This window comes from Tenrec ecaudatus, chromosome 7, assembly GCF_050624435.1.
Source record: "Tenrec ecaudatus isolate mTenEca1 chromosome 7, mTenEca1.hap1, whole genome shotgun sequence".
Taxonomy (NCBI): domain Eukaryota; kingdom Metazoa; phylum Chordata; class Mammalia; order Afrosoricida; family Tenrecidae; genus Tenrec; species Tenrec ecaudatus.
Window position 1 is genome coordinate 20,567,869 of NC_134536.1, and position 20,968 is coordinate 20,588,836.

A 20,968-nucleotide genomic window follows, 5' to 3' on the forward strand; every position below is an offset into this window, starting at 1 on the left:
GGGATGGGATGCTGGTCTTCATATGAAGGCCAATGTACTTGGCATTTGAAATTAGCCAGCCCTCATTGGCATACAAACCAAACCCACGCATCTAACAGTTAACCATCAGTTTACACATTGTTTTGGTTCTCAGATCTAGTATATGAAAACCACTAACAGAATGCTTACTGGTAAAGTTATGTAACAGAATCTTGTAAGCGGATGCATTGCCCCTTTAAATTGTTGCTACAAGCACACCAGATATTAAAGTTTGCGGGTCCTAGGAGCCAATTTATAACATATGAACTGATGAGGAATGAGTGGAAAATGCACTAAAAGCCAAGCTCCCAATTAAGAAATCTCAACTTTTGCTCTGCAGTTCAAACATACATCATGCATGGCACAGCACTGATGAACATATCTGTGACATTGTGCGTGAAAACACAAACCAGGGTGATTCTGCTTCTGGTCGTATTCTTAAAGCCCGAGATTGAAATGCATAGGGTGTTGCTCAGGGGGAGCTGGAGGCGGGGGGGGGGGGTGGCACGGTATTGACAGAGGAGAAGCACTAGAAAGAATGGAGGGACCGGCTTTTGAAAGTGACTGGAGATTTATGGGGACTTTGATTGGTCCTTCTTCCTGTGTGCAGCCTTGGTATTTGCATCTTGAAACACACACCTCATGGTAAGTCTTTCATATTTTTATTTCTGGGTTGCCTTTGACTCCATTCCAACTCGGTGTAGCCCGGAGCCTCCCGGTGTGCCGGAGTAGAGTTGGGCTTCGAATGTGTGTATTTAGTTGTTATGGAGAACGCAGCGAGCACACCGTGAGCAGCATTAGCGAGGCGGACAGCATTTTTGGACTTGAGTAACCATTCTCACTCCCGTTTCTAAACTGTTGCTCCCCTGTTCCCATTCATGCACTGCCCCTACAGTTCCTAGTATTTCCGGTTGCTGTGAACCATCAATCGCACATATACAATCTTTAAAAGAGCACAATGTTCAAGGAAATGAAAACAGCTTCTCTCTGTTATCCAGTCGATGCCGACTCAGTGTCCATGGGTTTCAGAGACTCTCGACAGGAGTAGAAAGTCCTGTCTTTCTCCCTTGGAGAAAATGGTGGTTTTGAACTGCTGACTTTTCACATTGCAGCCAAGGGCATAGCCACTACACCACCAGGGCTCCTGATGTGCTAGGAAGATCTTTTTCATTAGTTAAACCAACCAAGTGTTAGTTCAGGGGTCCTCAAACTACGGCCCGTGGGCCACATGTGGCCCACTGAGGACTTTTATCCGGCCCACCGGGTGTTTTGCCCCATTTTTTTACTTGAAAATAAGTTATGTGCAATGTGCATAGGAATTTGTTCATATATGTCTTTAAAACTATTGTCTGGCCCTCCAACGGTCTGAGGGACAGTGAGCTGGCCCCATTTAAAGAGTTTGAGGAGCCCTGGAAACTTTAGTTTTAATGAAGGCTTCAGGGATGCTTTGGGGTTAAAGTTTAAAAATGATCTCAGGGACCCATCCAACCTTCAATGCGGCATGCTGTTCTGCATTACTCCCACATTTCTCCTGGAGTAAAATGCTCAGGAATGGTAGCCAGGCACCAGGCAGTTCTTCTGTTCCCATGGGGAAGGAGACAGTTGTTCCTGGAGGCACTGAGCCACCTAGTCCTTACCCTGCTCCTGGGCCTGTCCCTCTGCCTCTGTTACTCCAGACCCCGAGGACGACGTGCTGTACCTACGTGACTACTTTCTAGGGTGTTTGATGACTGATTTCTGGGTGAACTTGAGCTTCCAACCTTTGGTCTAGTAGCTGAGCATATAATTTTAAAATTTCAGCACTCAGGGACTCCATAATAAAGATATGAACACCTCCCCACCCCCCAGTGAATCCACCTGCCAACGAATCCATTCAGACTCATCGCGATGCTACAGGACAGAGTAGGATGCCCCCTGTGGGTTTCTGAGATTGTAACTCTTTATAAGAGCGGACAGCTTCATCTTTCTTCCATGGAGTGGCTGGTGGGTTTGAACTGTTGACCTTTGGGCTAGCAGTCCAATGCAAAACCCACTACACCACCAGGAGAAAGGAAACATTTGCTATATTTGGATCGAAATATAGAAGACTGGTCTAGGATCAGGGTTCCTATAGTGTGGCTCCTGAGAACTCATTAAAAATATAAATGCCAATTTTCAGGCCCAGACCTTTAGTGTGTCTGACAAGCTGAGTTTTAACGGTGTCCATATGATTCAGATGCTCGTTAGAGAAACAATGTTCAGATCAACAGTGCCTTCAGTCACCTTAGGGGCTAACCACAGGCAGCCAAGGTTGGTGGTTCGAACACCTCTGGGAGAAAGACATGGCTATCTTCTGTAAAGACTGGGCCTTGAGAACACCAAGGATCAGTCCTACCCGCCCGTCCTATAGGGTCACTCTGTGGATGGCAGTGGGTTTGGGTTTATGCCATTACTCTTACAGGAATGTAAAATCACAGCTTCTGAAATGAGGTCTCCTAAGCGCTCGGTCACACTACCATTTGAAAGAATCTGATCTCGCAATGGAAACGTCATCTGGCTGAACATGCGTGGGCAGGAGACCCCCAACTCCCCCATGGCTCCTGCACAGCTCCCTGCAGACACAGGTGCAGCTCTTCTGTCTGCTGTGTCGTGGGCACACAGCGCGAGAGGGGCCTGCTGGCAGTCGCAGGGCTAGGTAAACTCCCAGTAAGGAGCCAAAGCTGCGCCACACTGAGCTGTTTGCTGGGGCCGAGAGGCCGATAAACGAGCGGCTGGTGATTTTAATTAGTGGAGGAGTCTCTTGAATGTTGGTCATTACACATTTCTCCTCACTCTTGGTCTCTGAGCCTTATCGTTTTGCTGAGATGTTCAGTCTATGGCAGTCACAATATAAGTGAAACAAAAAACCAAACTCACCACCATCCAGCGGATGTCCACTCACAGTGACCCTAGAGGCCGGGCGAACCCTGTCCCGGTGCACTGCGGAGACGGCAACCCTTTGGGAGAATAGAAAGTCTCATCTCCCCATCTCCCCACCCCCCCTCCCCCCGTGAATTAGAACTGCTGACCTTGTGGTCAGCAGCCCAATCCACAACTCACTACACCCCCAGGGCTCCTGACAACAATGAGCAGGGCTACATCATTGTGCTTATTTAAAAAATCATTACAAATCCGCCCCATCTACAGGCGGCAGCCGTGTCGCAGAGAGTTCCTGAGTGGAGTGTTTTTCCTGACCGGAAGGCACTACAAGCCAGACTCCTCTGGGCCAGACGGTGCAGGATGTTCAGGGCTAAGAACAGTCCTGAACAGACTTGAAATGGACGGAGCAGCCAAGCGGGGGAAGAGTCAGGAATCAACTCCATCTGGAAGAGATGGCCCAAGGGGGTGCTAGAATGCTGGAGTTGGGCATTCAGAGAAATCTGGTTGTCCTGTCTGTTGGTTCTGAAAGTAGTTATGGAAAAACGCTGTGGGATTCTGTTTATAAAACAACTTAAAACGAGGTAAGTGACTGAAGCATTTGAACAGTCCCCTCTGTTTTAGTGTCCCTGGGTGGTGCACTGGGTCAAGCATTACTCAAAGTTGAGTGATGAAAAGTGGGAGGGAGGGTTCACGGGCACCTGGGGAGAAGGGAAAGCATTTGGCCGCCTCCTAAAAGGCCCCAGCTGTTAGAATTCTGCCACAGTTCCACCCCAGTCACACGGCCGCAGCTTGCTCACTTACCTTTTACCTTTATTGCAGATGAAACTCTCAAGAAAAATAAGACAGGCGAGGAGTATGTTCTTTGGAATATATTTCCGTCTAACCATTAAGCAGCTTTGCAGTTTTTGTTGGTGGACCTATGGCCAAACATGCTTGTACAGAAACATAGCAAACATCCTCGCTAAGGAAAAAGGCTCAGAATCATTCTGTTGTTTCCAATGACGTGTTTCTCCCTCACGCACATTTCTCCCCCAAACACTGGATGCTCCTGGGCCATGCACGCAGGACAAACCCTAACTCCCAAAACCCCCCAAACTCACTGCCATTGAGTCGATTCCAACTCAGACTGACCCTATGGGATGGGAAGAACTGCCCCTGTGGCTTCAGGGAGTAGAAAGCCTCATCTTCCTCCCCGTGGGAGGTTAGTGGTCAAACTGCTGATCTTGTGGTCAGCTGCCCAACATGTAACCAGTGTATCACCTGGGCTCCACACCTTAATTGGGATTATTCGAAAAGCCGTGCACAGGGATGTGAAAGCAATGTGGTTCCTTCCATGTGGCTTTATCACTTTATGCATCTATTTTCTGGGAAAACACTAACATTTATATTTATACTAAACCAAGTCACACAGCAAATGATTTCTACCACTTTGAGACTTAGGGGGATACTTTGTCTGATCCTGATTAAGAACATTTGGTACTTTTCCCAGATAAATACGTTATCTTGTGGATTAACCCTGTAAAGACTGCAGGGCTTTCCCCTTAAAATCTTACTGCAAGCGCGCCTGTAGGTGCAGGCAGTACAGTGAGACGTGGCTGCCCCCCTGTGGAATCAACTCGCACTACAGTTATGAATAGATGGACATACATCCAGACACACACACATACACACACACTGAAATATACCTGTTTTAAAGTGAACTGCCATATTCTTTTAAATATAAATGCAGAATAAATGAGAACTATTGGCTTATCTTTTGTTACATTATTCTAGATTCAGTAATGCGTTTTAGTTGTGGTAAATGTAGTTGAACAGTGATAAAACATGGAGTAGCAAGATGCCAATTATGCTTTCTAAACTCCCAGTGTCCCAGGACCAGCAGCTCCTGCGAGATCTGGGACCTGGGAGCTTTGGTAGGAGCTGTAGCCCTGACCCACCAAGTCCCATGGAAACGCCAGATCCTTCTGGACACACCAGGCTGAGGACCATTAAGCTGGATGTTGAAGACGCTGGTAAATGCTATTCCCTTGACCACACCCATCTCCCGTATTCCCTGCCTAAAGATGGTGAGTGACTTTGATTAAAAAAACTTCCAGACAGTGAAGAAAATGTGGCTAAATGTATTTGAATCAGGTTCCCTGGTGGAATAACTGCTTGTGTTAGACCAGAAGCTAACCACCTGCCGCTCCTTAGTGGACAAGGCTTTCTTCCTCCCACCTTAACCATTTACAGCTCCCCAAGCCCCACTGAGCAATTCCATTCTACCCTACAGAAATCAACTCGGGCAGCGGGGTTTCTTTTTTAATTACCTGATTACCTTGACTTTCCCTCTGTAAATGTAGGAACCCATTTTATCTATCATATTCTTAAACTGCGTTCCTTCCACCTTTCAGAGGAAAACAAAACAAAACAAATATTCCAGAAAAATGGGCTTGTTTAGTTTTGGGAGAGATTAGAGTATTTTATTTGCCCAATCAAAGCCCTTCAGCATCAAGAGACACTCATATACACATATATGAACATTTTTCCAGAAACAATAATTTATAATACACTCTTTTAAAATACCAGCTTAACGGTATTTATTTACAAAAATATTTCATTACCTAATTTTAAACTTTTTTTCTCCCTCTGATGACAATTTGTCAAGTCAGGAATGCAAAATCACTGTAGAGTTCCACATGTTCGAGTGTTTGCCATCGTGGGTCGGTTTTGTTGTAAATGCAACAGGACACAGAGAAAGGTTTGCCACATTCCAGCAAATACCTTTGAGATAGTTACTGGGACTAAGCAAGTGAAGAGACACACGGCCCTGCCACTGGGCGAGACACACAGAGCTCTGCACCCAGCACGCCAATGGCTCTGCAAGCGGACAGTGTGAGGACACCATCCTGCCCTTTTTCACACTGTCTTTTGGGGATGCCTTTACAGTGGCTCCTGAGGGGAACTGAAAGCAGAATGCTTCCCTGACCCAACTATTAGGTTGCACACAGGTCACACCTAAGGTCATCACAGTACTGTTTATTTACAAACAAACAAACACATGATTGACCCTCTTCGGCCTGGCGTTCTATTGATGTTAAGTCTGTTCTCACCTCCCTACATTGTCTTCACCAGAAGCAAAGCTTAGTGGCACAAAACAGGTAACAAAAGGATGAATACGGCACTCCCCCAAGAGACAGGATTCCATTGCCACTAGCTCATATCCATCAAATGCTGGAGCCCCCAAACCCGCCAGGAATTCGTATTTTACAGGGGGCACACCAAGGCAGGGATAATGTGAGCTGCAGAGAATGACTACAAATCTGACAGTTCATGATGTTTCTGTTGTAAGGGTGAAGTAAAGACTTCTGCCACATTGCCTTAGCTTATGTCACCTCGTTTGTACGTAAACTGCACCCAGTAATTCGAGATCAGAGCGGTCCTTTCCTCCAGCTGTGGCAGTTAAGATCAATCTTTCCTTAATTTTTTTTGCAACAATTCTCTGGCCACAGATACTTTAAAACCCCTGTGGTCATAATCAGATCAGAAGTAATTGGGGGTAGTGGGGGTGGGTCAACAAACGAACAAACCTTATCCTCATAGCAGAGCAACAGTAGAACCAAAACAGTAGACAGTTTCTTCCCATTCCTCTTTAAATGAAAAAAAAATGTGGGCATAAAGTTCAATCAAATAGAACCGACCAACAAAAAAGGCAAAGAAAAATATTTAAAAAAAGTTTGTTTAGGATGGAGGGTGTCCTTTTTCAAAGTCAACATAGATTAAAAAGTCTAGGAATACTCATCAAATATCAAACTGATAAAGAAAAAAATTATAAACTACAAGTTCAAAACCATTGACAAAAATGTGAACTCTGTTTTCATGTTTGGAAATTTACTTTTTAAAAAAGGCAGAAGAAAATACCTTTAAAATGACTTTGTATATTTAGCTTAAAATGATAGTTAAAGTCGGTACCCAACAGCGCATGGCAGCGACTGGGACAGACCTGGCAATTATGTTGTGGGCACCCCCTCCCCAGATTATACCTGAAGATGCTCAATGGGGGTGGTTTGGGTTTTGTTTTGAATCAGAGTAATGACATATTTTCCTGTCAGGGGAGAAGACTTTAATAACATGTTTTAAAATTCATCGTATCTCGATGTGAGATACCAGTATTTCTTATTATAAGCATAAAACATAACTTTTTTGTATGGATAATATACATACTTTTTTAAGTACTTTGACTTAAACTTAACAAGGTCACCAGTTTGAAAATTAAAGGGTACATTTATAAAAATTCCATTTTAAAACTAAAAGTAGATTCTCTAGCAGTATGTACAAATATAACATCAAATTGTATGATCTGAAAACAAATCTGAAATTGTGGCAAGAACACTGACATATACAGCAAATGGGTTTCTTGGTTTAAATCATGGAAACCTATATAAAACTCTATTATAAAGATTTTAAAATTATGATGGGTTTCACCGTTTGAAAAACAGCCAGCAGCACACTCATGGTTCCGGCATGTTTTGCACACGTGTCTTTCGATGTGAAATGAGGAAGGTGGACTGAAAAGCTAATAAAAAGTTTTCATTACCTAAAAAAGTGCAGAAAAAAAATTCAAGTTTCAAGTTCAGTGCCCATTATTCTCAGAAAACAAAACAAAATCCCCACAGTTGAAATGTAAAATAAATCTTTGCCACAAAAAATTTTCCTTTGGATACAGCTTTTCTTATGTGACATGAGAACTGCCTGCAACACACATGGGAGAGAATTCGGGCTACAACCCAACCCCCATAGCCTGCTTCACGCATTGACTCGGCCGTCCACCCCTGTGACTTCGAGTTCTGTAACCTTCACGCTTGGTTGACACACACGTCAACATGAAATAACTTCAGAGGAAAACTATGGTAATAAGTAGTAAGCAAAAAAGAAAAACAACAGGCTTTCTTTAAAGTAATCAAGTTGAAATGTGATAGATGACACAGTCACAAATACAGGCAGCAGCATTTTTTTCTTCTACTTTCATCCCGAAAGGAAAGAAGTTAGTAACTGTTCAGTTAGGTCTATCATCTTTTTCTTTGTGAGGAGGGGGGAACATTTTGTACCACTGAGATGCAAACCGAGGGGTCAGACGATGGCAAATATCAAATCAAATGGAAGTAACGGTACGGAACCTGTCAGACTCCATTAAGACTCCAAATACTCTTCTCAGTAATAGGAGCTCGGGGTTGACAAGTGAAGTAGATTGGTACCCAGCACACAAAGGGAACGGCCTGCTATTCACAGTCTGCTCCCCAATGAACACTGAGGATGGAGAGCAGATGCAGTAAACAGCAGTGCTGAGGAGAGAGGAAGCACATGAAAAAGTCACTCTGCTAAACTGGTTCCAGCTCCCTGCACACACCTCCCCAGTACCCCAACCTGCCATCTTTCCTTGGCCCGCTGATGCCCAAGAGCGCCAAACTGCTGATGCCCCACACTCAAAAACACCAGCTGCTTTCTCCCCAAGCTGAGCTGTGAGTCTGCTCTGCGTAACCTGGAGGGAAACTTCAACATGGAATCAAAACTCCTAAAAATATCCATTTAAGCTTTTCCTAGAAAATCCATCTCAAGCAAATGCGCCCATTTTTCTATCTGAAAATAATCCAAGATTGGTTCATTTTATGCAAAAACAGGGAAGATGTGGTGAAAATGAAATTTCTGTACAGTGAATTCAAAATCGCTTCACACCAAACTGATGTAGTTGGAGTGAATATGACCTTCCACATGGGGATGGGGAATTAACCAATAGATATACCTTTACTTCAATACTTCCCAACTCCTTTGAATCCACAACTGATAATTTTATTGACATACATAAAACGGAACTTTTAAAGAGGGGCCTAATAATGTGTGACATGTCACAGACTTCTGGGCACACAGAAAACTAGCACAACCCATCAAGGAATTATAAAATTCATGATTCAGAAGACAAGTCACTAAGAAGACATGTGGTGAGCTGGTGCCTTCCAAAAACTAAAAAACTTTTAGAAACTTGTTCTGATCAATTATCTCTACCACACAGTTTCTCCCATACTCCCCAATGCTATTTTAAAGCAAACTTTAATGTACACTCTTGCATATTGGAAAATGTAAACACACAGGTTTTGCAAAGGAGATTCCAGAGAAGAAAACGCGTCACAGACCACGTGAAGTTATGGTGTGCTGCATGTAGCTTTAATGATCACATGGGATAGAAAAACAACCATCATGTTGACTATTCATCTGTGCTCTCATCACCCCTTAATGAAAAAGAAAACAATGATAAACTTTTCTTTTTTATAGAAGAAAATGTTTAAATTTCAGCAACGGCAACTTGGAAGCTTCGACGTTGCTCTTCTTTGTGGCTCTGACCAGTCAGGCCTCACCTCCGCTTTAGCCTGTGCGGGACCAACTGGCTTCTTCCCAGACCTTCCAGTGGAGTCGCCTCTGTCCTCTGAGAAATCCCAGGACACTGTCCGTGGCTGGCGTTCTGTGCACATCATGCTCCAACATTGTGTGTGGCTGCCTTTTGGCCTTTTAAAAATCTTACAAGGACAGGTAGTGATCGAGAGTCTATTTCTACAGAAGAGATGGTGTAGGTCAGCGGACTAGACTCTTAGATAGTCAATGACAACGGATGCGTTCCCGTGCACCAGCATGGCACTCCGGTGCAATCGGCCCATCACCCGAGCGGACTGGGACTCGTAGCAAGAAAGGGCGTTGGAAAAAGGGAGCTGAGCATTTGATGGAAAGAAGGAAACATGTTTTTTAAGCAATTTTAATTAAATAATGCAAAGGTACAGTCGGTTAAACATTTTATAAAAATTCAAGCATAAATGAAGAACAAAAACAAGAACAAAACAAAACAAAAACCTTAGCTAATTTCAACAGTTCTACAAATTTAACCACAACGATTTCGGTCAGGTCCACCTTGAAGCTGAATGAATGAGCATGAGGACAAGGGGCACCGAAGCACTCATTCTCCTCACCACAATGGAGGGTCTTCCCGTGCTTGTTCTGACTTCCCCACCACGGAGCCATGGAAACTCTCAGGATGATGAGCAGCTCAGTCATGCTCTGCACTTTTCTTCTCAATGAAAAGTGATTGATCGCCTTGTTTTGCTTTTAACAAAATACGGACTAAACACAAGTATGCAATAAAGAGAATCCAAGAGTAGCCCATACACAAGTCGACAATGTGTATGTTTTATTATTTAAAGCCCACCATTCATTCAGCTTATCTGTCTAAAGATATGGTAACAAATCTGTTGTGTCTTTTTCACGACTGAAGCCGACGGCCAGTCAGCTCAAGGAGGGAAGTCCAAGACAGCTGTTGGTAACGGAGCCCGGGTCAGAGACACGTCGTGTGTGACTGCACTTGCTCCCGAACGTCTGACTTATTGCCTCTCCCCCAAAGAGGTCCAACACTGATGGCCGGGACCACGGCGCAACCCTTTGGGCATACGCAAGCTTAATACAGGAACGATCTGGGAAGAGTCTCCCATCTCCTGAACGCCGCCCTGAGTCTCTTCAGCTGTCCTGTAGGGCCGGCTTAGCTCCCAGACTGCCACCTCGTAGCTGGCACGCACCACACATCCCAGGTGGAGTGTGTGTGTGCATGTGTATGTGTGCACGCGCGCATGTGAACACTCCTCAGTGACAGCGACGTGACTGAGGTAAAAATAGTGCATGATTGTGCTAGGAGAGAGGAGAATCCAGTGATGAACATCCCTTCCATGTGACCTTTCCCAAATGAAGTAATGAAAGAAAAAAAGGAAAACGTGTTTTCCTTCCGGCTGACGTGGACTTGGGTTGGATTCTGGTTCTCAGAACTGGTACCACTTCTTATCTTTGTATTTCAACATCATCTAATGGGGAGGGAAGAAAAAAACAAGGAAAACGTTGAAATGCTTGAACAGTAGGTACAGAGTATAGCGACTTTCCATATGGATCAATGTCTGTCGCTCTGAAATGTGCTGCAGGATGATGCCACTGTTGACTTCAGATCAATTTACACTGAAAGCCACCAGGAAGAACAGGCGCATCTGGAGGCAAACTGACCATGGCCATTCAGGACCCAGCTGGAAGGTCCTCCCTCATCTTTCTTGGAGATGAGACATAACTGACTCTTGGCTCAGTGAGCATTCCCAGTGACTTAAGACCCTACCAGTGAGCTGCCTTTCAGTTCACTAAAGGTGCCTGGTGGTGCAGAGGGCTTGTGCTTAGCTGACGGAGGAAATGCTGGGGGTGGGAAATGCCCTGGCGATGCTATCTATGGAAGGGGGTCTTGGGATCCACTTTTCTGCACGATGGCAGCCATTAAAAACCCTCGGGAGGGCAGGCTTATCTGATCCTTGTGGGCTAGCCCGAGTCTAAACTGACTTGACAGGACTGGGTCTGGGTGGTTGGTTTTCATTTGAATTGAAAAAGAATGCATAAAGAACCTGGGAATGGAAGGGTAAACAGAAGATGAGTACTGGCATTTAAAATTTTACCTGTCACCTACTATGAGCCAGGCATTGCATGACACACATGCCCCCATAGGACAGGGCTGAATCCCCCTCTTTATGGGAATGGAAAGCCTCATCTTTCTCCCAGGGAGCAGGTGGTGGTTTCAAACAGCTCACCAAGCAGTACTGGTTACACACATTGAGTGGCTAACTGAAAGGTCGGCAGTTTGAAATCACTAGTCACTTCAGGGTGGGGGGGTGGGGGGCGCACGGGTGGAAGGGAAGAGGGGTTGCTAATGCTTTCTATTCCTGTAAAGGGTTCATCTTGGAAACCCGCAGGGCAGTTCCAGACACACCAAAGACTAATGGAAATATAGCTCAGCAGATACCAGGTCTCGGACAATGAAGGATCCCCACTGCATCCCCCAACAAGTTACTGGCAAAGCTGCTGGCTCTGTGTACAGGGTGCCTGAAGGTGAAAGGGCTTGATATTGATACACTCTGGTACCGACAGCAAAAGCCACGGAGTAGCCCAACAGCGCCTCCTGCTGGCAACGATCAGGAGTGTGCAACTGTGCAAAGCAGCCCTGAAGAGTCCCAAGTCATCGGGAAAGAACAGAAAGCTGCCTCTGGGAGCGTCTGCTTCCACACAGTTGGGCCCTTACCTCGTGGGCGTGTTTGGAGAAGGAGTCTGCACTGGAGAGCATGGCGGCGGTTCTCTCCTCCAGGTCACTAAGCTTCTGCCCTCTTTCATCCAGTGCCAACCTGGCTCGTGCCAATTCACCCACGACTCCGGATGCTGCTCCTTTCACCCCCTCAATGCCGCCGGGTCCAGGGATATGCTGTGCGAGACTCCGAGACGCCTTGCCTGAGGACGATTCGCCAACTGAGGGAGAAACCAAAGAGGAATAGCTTGGAAGGTGAAATCTCCACTCACACCAACTCCTACTACCTATCATTAAGATATGAGCTCCTGCTGCAAGGTGATTACAATGTTTATGTTTCGCTGCATCATGTTTGTTTTTTTGGTATGTAACATTAAAATTTGACCTTTTTGTCAATAAACCATGATGAAGCTCAGAACTGGATCACCTGGCCCTTTCTCTTCTTATATCCTCCCAGTTCAAAATGCTTGCATCGCATAACAGCCAACATTCTATTAGATCTGCACTTGGGCCTCAGCACACTCAAGCCTCAGCACAATCTTCTCTGTCGTGTTAGCCTTCTTCCGGAAAATGGCTTAGTCTGTCCACCATGGCCACTCTGCTTCCTGTCATACCACCGCTCTCCCTGGGGACAGAGAATCTAGTACGGGGTCACTCTGTGGGGTTGGTGCTTGCCACACTTCGTACAGAACGTGCAGCAGGTTTGAGGAACATTCGCCATGTTTATGGGAGTGCTACCAGCACGGAAAGGGGGGGTCATATTCTTGTGCTGTATTCACATTAGCATGCAATTTCAATCATGGAAGAGTGAAAATGTTACTCCCAATGGCTGCAGGAAATTGTACTGTTGAGGAAAAACAAACCAAACTCACTGCCATTGAGCGGATTCCTACTGATGTTGTCGGGGCGATGGAGTTTGTTTTGACTCAGGGCAACCCTGTGTGCAACGGAATGCAAAGCTGCCTGGTCCTGTGCTGGCCTCACCATTGTTCCTAGGCTGGAGTCCTTCAAGGCAGCCTCTGTACATACCTATTTTGTTGAGGACCTTCCTCTTTTTTGTTGCCCTTCTACTTCCCCAAGCCTGATGTTCTTTTCCAGGCACTGGTCACTCCAGACACCATGTTACAAGAATGTGCCCGAAGCCTCACCACACGTGCTTCAAAGGAGCATTCTGCCTGTACTTCATCCAGCACAGAGCTGTTTGCCCTTTTGGCTGTCCATGGTACTTTCAATATTCTTCTCCAGTTACATCATTTAAAGGCAGCAATTCTTCAGTTTCTCTTATTCAGTGTCCAACTTTCACATGCGTTTGAGGTGATTGAAAATATTATGGCTTGGGTCTGGCCCACTTCAGCCCTTGAGGTAACATCCTTGCTTTTAAACAGTATAAAGAGATTGCAGTAGATTCACCCAATGCAGTGAGTTCTTTGATCTCTTGATGGCTACTTCCATGAGCATTTATTTTGGTTCCAAGCAATATGAAATCTGTGGCAATTTCAACCTTTCCCCCATTGATCATGATGTTACCCATTGGCCCAGTTATAAGGATTTTGGTTTTCTTTATAGTGCATTGTAACTCATCAGCAAGTGTTTCAGGTTCTCTTCACTTTCAGCAAGCAAGGTTGTCATCTGCATGTGGAAGGTCGTTAACAATCCTTCCTCCAAACCTCATGTCATGTTCTTCATATAGTCCAGCTTCTCTGATCTTCTCAGAATACAGATTGGATAAGTATGAAGGGAGGATACAACCCAGACACACACTTTCCTGGTTTTAAAACAAGCAATATTCCCTTATTGTATTCGCACAACTGCCTCTTTATCTATGTATAGTTTCTTCTTCTTCTTTGTGTTAACATTTCATTAGGATGAAGCAGGGAACCAGTTGAGAGGTCTGCAGGGCCAGCCCCAATCCGAACTACGTGGATAGCCACCCTCTTCCCAGAAGAATTTACTTTAGAGGGCAGCACTGAAGCTACAGCTCAGGAAGAGGGACATGTCTGATCAGAGCACACGGGAGTAAATGAAGGGGGAGGAGGAGAGAGTGGAGCACATCCTGGCACACCAAGCCTTGAGGGTGACATTCCCACTCAGAGTAGTCAATGCAGAGAGAAGACCATATGGCTGGCCCCACAATGAAACACGACATCCTCACTGACCCATAGTCCTATACAGGGGACAACACTGGAGACACAGTGCGGGAAATGCACCCGATCCGACCCCAAGGCAAATCAGTAAGAACGTTCAACACAACAGACAGTGCAAGGAACTCCCGAGGGAATACCAAAAATAGATTTGGGGGCCAGAGCATGACACCCAATCTGACTCGATTAGAAAACACTCCTAACAGTCAACAAACAGACCTTGAACTATTTATAGGTTTTTCTTTTTTTGGCCATTGGTTCTTTTGTTGTTGTTTTATTTTGTTGCTTTGTTTTGCTCTATCTTGTTTTTGTGCATATTATTATCTCTGCAGGTCTACCTAGATAAGCCAGGCAGGAAGAACAATCTGGAAGAGAAAACAACAGGACCGATGGTCCCTGGGGAGAACATGGAAGGGGGGATGTGGGGGAAAAGTAATGGGTGTTAACAAACCTAGGAACAAGGGAACAACAAGTGATCCAAAATCAGTGGCTCAGAGGGTATAGGAAGCCTGGTAGACCTTTCTCAAGGGCAATATAACCTAGAAGAATTACTGGAACCCAAATGAAGGTTGAGCATGATAGTGGGACAAGAGGAAAGTAAAAGGAAATAGAGGAGAGAACTAGGAGGCAAAGGGCATTTATAGAGGTCTAAATGGAGGCATGTACATAGTCAAATATATTTATATATGATGATGGGAAATAGATCTATATGTATCTATTGATAGGTTTAGCATTAAGGTAGCAAATAGATATTGGGCCTCCACTCAAGTACTCCCTCAATGCAAGAACACTTTGTTCTATTAAACTGGCATTCCATGATGCTCACTTTCCCAACATGATCGGTGAAGACAAAGCAGGTGCCTAAGCAAACGTGGTGAAGAAAGCTGAGGGTGCCCGGCTATCAAAAGATATAGTATCTGGGGTCTTAAAGGCTTGAAGATAAACAAGTGGCCATCTAGCTCAGAAGCAACAAAGCCTACATGGATGAAGCACACCAGCCTGTGTGATCACGAGGTGTCGATGGGATCAGGTATCAGGCATCAAAGAACAAAAAAAAACCATATCATTGTGAATGAGGGGGAGCGTGGAGTGGGGACCTAAAGCCCATCTGTGGCAACTGGACATCCCCTTACAGAAGGGTCACGGGGAAGAGAGAGCCATATGTTTGTTTTTTTTTTCCCTTTTGCAATCTTCTGACACACGAAAGCACAGTGCTGCACATTACCATTCTTGTCTCCACTAGCTCATACAGCAGGACTCACGGCCAATGGGCATCCAATACCCATGTACATAAGTCATGAAAAAACTGAAGAACAACTCACATGAAAGGGAAGTAAACGACCTCCCATAGATCTGACTGATTTACTCCACACTTTGTTTCACTGTTAAAAATCCCACACATAGGATCAAAGAGAAAAAGCAGATGAAGTGTTTATTCAGTTTTTGGCTTCAGTCTTGAAAAGCTGTAGATAAGCTGCCTCTTCCTCTCAATTTGCCTGGTCACTTACCCAAACACCAACATTTCCTTTGATGACAGCTCAGGGATCCCGCCTCTGCCGACCCGACAACACGCAGGTGACGGGAGATGACTTAGTTCTGTGAATGGCTCCTGCTGGTCTCCCCAAATCCTACTTCCATGTCATTGCCTCCTTCTCAGACTTCGTGAACATTCTTCAGTGCTGTGTGAGAACTGCCTGGCACTCCCAGGGCTCCACATTGGAGTCCCCTGCTCTACGCATCTTCCACTACCAGGCATGACTGCACACCAGGAACCTCACAAGCCAAGTGGTCTCACGTTTTGTCTTTAAGGCCCATGGGTTCCTGCACAGTCTTATGCAACCGCTCTACCCACAAGGAAGCTACCCTGGGGCTTTCCTTATTAGATGGGGCACTTCAGTTCGCTCTTTATAGTCATTCAGTGTAGGCATCTGTTACTTTTCCAATGAGTGTCGAAGTATCTTTGGCCATGCTGCCCAGTCCAGTGACTCAGTGGCTTTAAGTGGCTCTTGTGGTCTGGCACAGACTGGATGGCTGTTGGAGAGTTTGATCAGAGAAACTGAGCTGAGCGGTATGTCTGTGCATTTGGTTTCCTTCCATCCCGCAGACCTTTGGGGTCCCTGCAAACATGGAGTTGTCGATCAGGATCTCGTTCCCTCCGGTGCCTGGTCTGAGAGGCAGGCACCCTGAGCTCAGACTCCTGCTGCAGTAAGAGTGCAGAGCTCCAGGTCACCACGTGGAGTTCCTGGCTTCTTCTGGGGGGTTGCTGCCTTTTACTATTAGCTCTTTGAGACTTTTTTTTCCTCCCTGCCTCTATTATTTTTTTAAATAAATCATTTTTATCAGGGTCCTTACAACTCTTAAAATACTCCATACATAATTTTATCAAGTACATTTGTACATATGTTGCCATCATCATTTTCTTTCTACTTGAGTCCTTGGTATCAGCTCCTCATTTTCCCCCGGACTTCCGGACTCTCGGAGCTATTTAAGAATCAAATATGTCTAAGTGTATCTGGTTGTATGTGTACTTTATAAAATCTGATGCAGCTTTATCTCTCGGCCTCAATGTGTATGTCCTTCCGAACTATCTCATCCCAGGGCCTGAAAAGCAGTCTTCATTCAACGGAATTAACACTGTGGAGTAATCATCGAATGTACTTTTAAAATTAAACTCCACTGCTACTTGTTTCTATTTAATTACAGCTTTTATTCAGTAAAACACATTTCGGTATAAATAAAAAAAGGGTGGTTGGTAAAAAAAAAAAACACCCCCAAAATCCCTAAACTCAACAAGTGCCAATAGCTCCTATTTGGAAAAAGGGTCAAACATGCATTGAATAGTTCTTTCAAACCCAATTACTAGTTTGTGCCAATTCCATAGAAGGTAGCAAACGAGTCAGGTCGTGCTATCCTGAATAACTTTCTAGCACAGTAGAGTAACTGTGCAAGATCTGAAACATAATATTTAAGTAAAAATAAACAAAGGCAAGGTCACCAATTAAAGGCAGTTACAGAACTTAAATAATAATGAAGATACCCCTGAATAAAAGAAAGCAAGTACTTTCTAAATGATTAATTTCTAGTTGTGAATTCAGCCATATGAAGCTAATTAATCCATGTTAGTTCCCTATTCAATATATGACCCTGCTTTGAAAGAGAATGATGGAAAATAATTTTAAATATTTTGCTAAAACATGAATATGTTCATAGTACACTACAGAGGACAAGAGTATGCTCATCTACACATGTAAGGAAACGTTATATGGCTTCAAAGTTTCTGTTTCACTGATAGAACCTCTAAAGGAAATACATCCACTTACATAGTTCTTCTCTGTCAAGAGACTGTGCGCCACCTCCAAACAGGCCTTTAAAGAAGCCCCTATTGGGTGCTTCAGGTGTTTCTACAGGAGTGAAGAGTTCACCCAGCATTTCCTTAAAAATCAGGGGGGAAAAAAGGAAAACTGTTAAAATTCCAGGGAATCAAAACAAGAACTCAGAAAGCCAGCACTGTAAACAACGAAAGTTAAACTGATGACCTTACCTGTTACGAGTCACAAGCTTTTAAGGAGCTCATTCTAAATGACCAGGCCTAGTACACAACCCCTTCGTGCTTAGGAATGAACTGAGGAGCTCTGTGGTACTGGGAGGAGCCCTGGTGGTGTAGTGTACACACTGGGCTGCTAACAAGGCGAGCAGTTCGAAACCACCAGCTGCTGCTCCGGAGAAAGAAGGGGCTTCTACTCCAGCACAGTGTTACGATCGGAGAGAGGCAGTGTACCCTGGCCTAGAAGGTTGCTGAGTGGAGATCCAGCTGATGGCTGAGTTTGGTCTGTTTGTTTGTCTGGTTTGGTGGCGCTGCTAGGTAGGCACTGGGTTGGCAGCTTAAACACACCAGCAGCCCCACGGGAAAAAGTTGAGGCTGCCTGAGCTCTTAAGGATTTACAGTCTCAGAAATCCTCTATGGGGTTGAAGTAAGTGGGAATCAACTCGACACAATGGGTACGACTATGCTCACCAATTTGCTGCTTGCTCTTCGGGCTTGCTTCTTTTCTTTGGAACCTCATTAATTTTATTGATCTTCCCTCAGAATGAGTTTGTGGTTTCACTGGTATTTCCCTACCTTATACTTATTTGCTTTGTCACTCATTTAATTTTTTTCCTTGAGTTTAATTTGTTTTCAGTTTCCTACAGTTTGTAAGGTGAAAGTCATCATTTTTTTCCCAATACAGGAATTTTAACTGCTCAATTTGCCTCTAAATTTAATATTTACATGTTCTATTACTTTGATTTCAATTTCTCTAATCTTTCCTTCTACAATATCTAATTCGAGTTCAATTTTGTCTCCTTAATCTTCTATCCACCACTTGCCTGTCAGTTTCATGTACTGTGGTGGCTTCGGTCTTGCTGTGATGCTGGAAGCTACCTTCCTAGTATTTTCAAATACCAGCAGGGCCACCTAAGTCAACAGGTGTTGGCAGAGCTTCTAGACTAAGAACAGATGGGAGGGGGGCGGAGGAGGGAGGAATCGCTTCAGAGGGATTAGTCACTGAGGACCTTACGCATAGCATGAAACACTGTCAGATCCTGAAAACCTAATAAACAGAAGCAGAGCACCGTCGAGAGAGTGCCAGAAGATGAGCCATTTAGGTCAGAAGGTGCTCAAACATGACTGAGGAGGTGCTGGCTTCTCAAGGTGGAGTCCACCATATTGACCCGGATGGAGTAAAGCCTGCAGGAAGAAACCCTCTGGGAGCTTCATTTGCTGATGGGGCACGACTCAAAATGAGAAGAAACAGCTACACACATCTACTCATAATTGGAGGTTGGGATGTACAACGCAGATGCGAGGAAAACTGAAGTTGTCACAATGAAAAGGGCATCTGTGAGATGAAATGGACTAGTCGGATTGCTCACTTTGAATCAGGAGTTTGCCGCAGCTCCTGTGCACTTGTACTACAAAAGGAGCAAGACCGAGAACTGACCGGTGTACTACAAAAGGAGCAAGACCAAGAACTGACCGGTGTACTACAAAAGGAGCAAGACCAAGAACTGACCGGTGTACTACAAAAGGAGCAAGACCAAGAACTGACCGGTGTACTACAAAAGGAGTAAGACAGAGAACTGACCGGTGTACTACAAAAGGAGTAAGACAGAGAACTGACCGGTGTACTACAAAAGGAGTAAGACCAAGAACTGACCGGTGTACTACAAAAGGAGTAAGACAGAGAACTGACCGGTGTACTGCAAAAGGAGTAAGACAGAGAACTGACCGGTGTACTACAAAAGGAGTAAGACAGAGAACTGACCGGTGTACTACAAAAGGAGTAAGACCAAGAACTGACCGGTGTACTACAAAAGGAGTAAGACAGAGAACTGACCGGTGTACTACAAAAGGAGTAAGACAGAGAACTGACCGGTGTACTACAAAAGGAGTAAGACAGAGAACTGACCGGTGTACTACAAAAGGAGTAAGACCAAGAACTGACCGGTGTACTACAAAAGGAGTAAGACAGAGAACTGACCGGTGTACTACAAAAGGAGTAAGACAGAGAACTGACCGGTGTACTACAAAAGGAGTAAGACAGAGAACTGACCGGTGTACTACAAAAGGAGTAAGACAGAGAACTGACCGGTGTACTACAAAAGGAGTAAGACAGAGAACTGACCGGTGTACTACAAAAGGAGCAAGACCAAGAACTGACCGGTGTACTGCAAAAGGAGTAAGACCAAGAACTGACCGGTGTACTACAAAAGGAGTAAGACAGAGAACTGACCAGTGTACTACAAAAGGAGTAAGACAGAGAACTGACCGGTGTACTACAAAAGGAGTAAGACAGAGAACTGACCGGTGTACTACAAAAGGAGTAAGACAGAGAACTGACCGGTGTACTACAAAAGGAGCAAGACCAAGAACTGACCGGTGTACTACAAAAGGAGTAAGACAGAGAACTGACCGGTGTACTACAAAAGGAGTAAGACAGAGAACTGACCGGTGTACTACAAAAGGAGTAAGACAGAGAACTGACCGGTGTACTACAAAAGGAGTAAGACCGAGAACTGACCGGTGTACTACAAAAGGAGTAAGACCGAGAACTGACCGGTGTACTACAAAAGGAGCAAGACCGAGAACTGACCGGTGTACTACAAAAGGAGTAAGACCAAGAACTGACCGGTGTACTACAAAAGGAGTAAGACAGAGAACTGACCGGTGTACTACAAAAGGAGCAAGACCAAGAACTGACCGGTGTACTGCAAAAGGAGTAAGACCAAGAACTGACCGGTGTACTACAAAAGGAGTAAGACAGAGAACTGACCGGTGTACTACAAAAGGAGTAAGACAGAGAACTGACCGGTGTACTACAAAAGGAGTAAGACAGAGAACTGACCGGTGTACTACAAAAGGAGCAAGACCAAGAACTGACCGGTGTACTACAAAAGGAGTAAGACAGAGAACTGACCGGTGTACTACAAAAGGAGCAAGACCAAGAACTGACCGGTGTACTACAAAAGGAGTAAGACCAAGAACTGACCGGTGTACTACAAAAGGAGTAAGACCAAGAACTGACCGGTGTACTACAAAAGGAGTAAGACAGAGAACTGACCGGTGTACTACAAAAGGAGTAAGACAGAGAACTGACCGGTGTACTACAAAAGGAGTAAGACCGAGAACTGACCGGTGTACTACAAAAGGAGTAAGACCAAGAACTGACCGGTGTACTACAAAAGGAGTAAGACAGAGAACTGACCGGTGTACTACAAAAGGAGTAAGACAGAGAACTGACCGGTGTACTAC

The 20,968-nt window shown here is 44.8% G+C and overlaps 1 protein-coding gene across 3 annotated transcripts in view; it reads right to left on the reverse strand.

The window, feature by feature from the left end:
- Positions 1-9,680: 9,680 nt before the first annotated feature.
- The window catches only part of STXBP5 (syntaxin binding protein 5), a 181,957-nt gene continuing 170,669 nt past the window's right edge, over positions 9,681-20,968 (reverse strand). For all 3 annotated transcript variants that reach the window (XM_075554419.1, XM_075554420.1, XM_075554421.1), the window contains 3 exons: positions 17,496-17,607; positions 12,035-12,255; positions 9,681-10,787 (listed from right to left, as the gene is read on the reverse strand). In XM_075554419.1, coding sequence (XP_075410534.1) covers positions 10,746-10,787; positions 12,035-12,255; positions 17,496-17,607 — 375 coding nt within the window. In that variant the 3' untranslated portion in view covers positions 9,681-10,745. The remainder of the gene's footprint in view (positions 10,788-12,034; positions 12,256-17,495; positions 17,608-20,968) is intronic.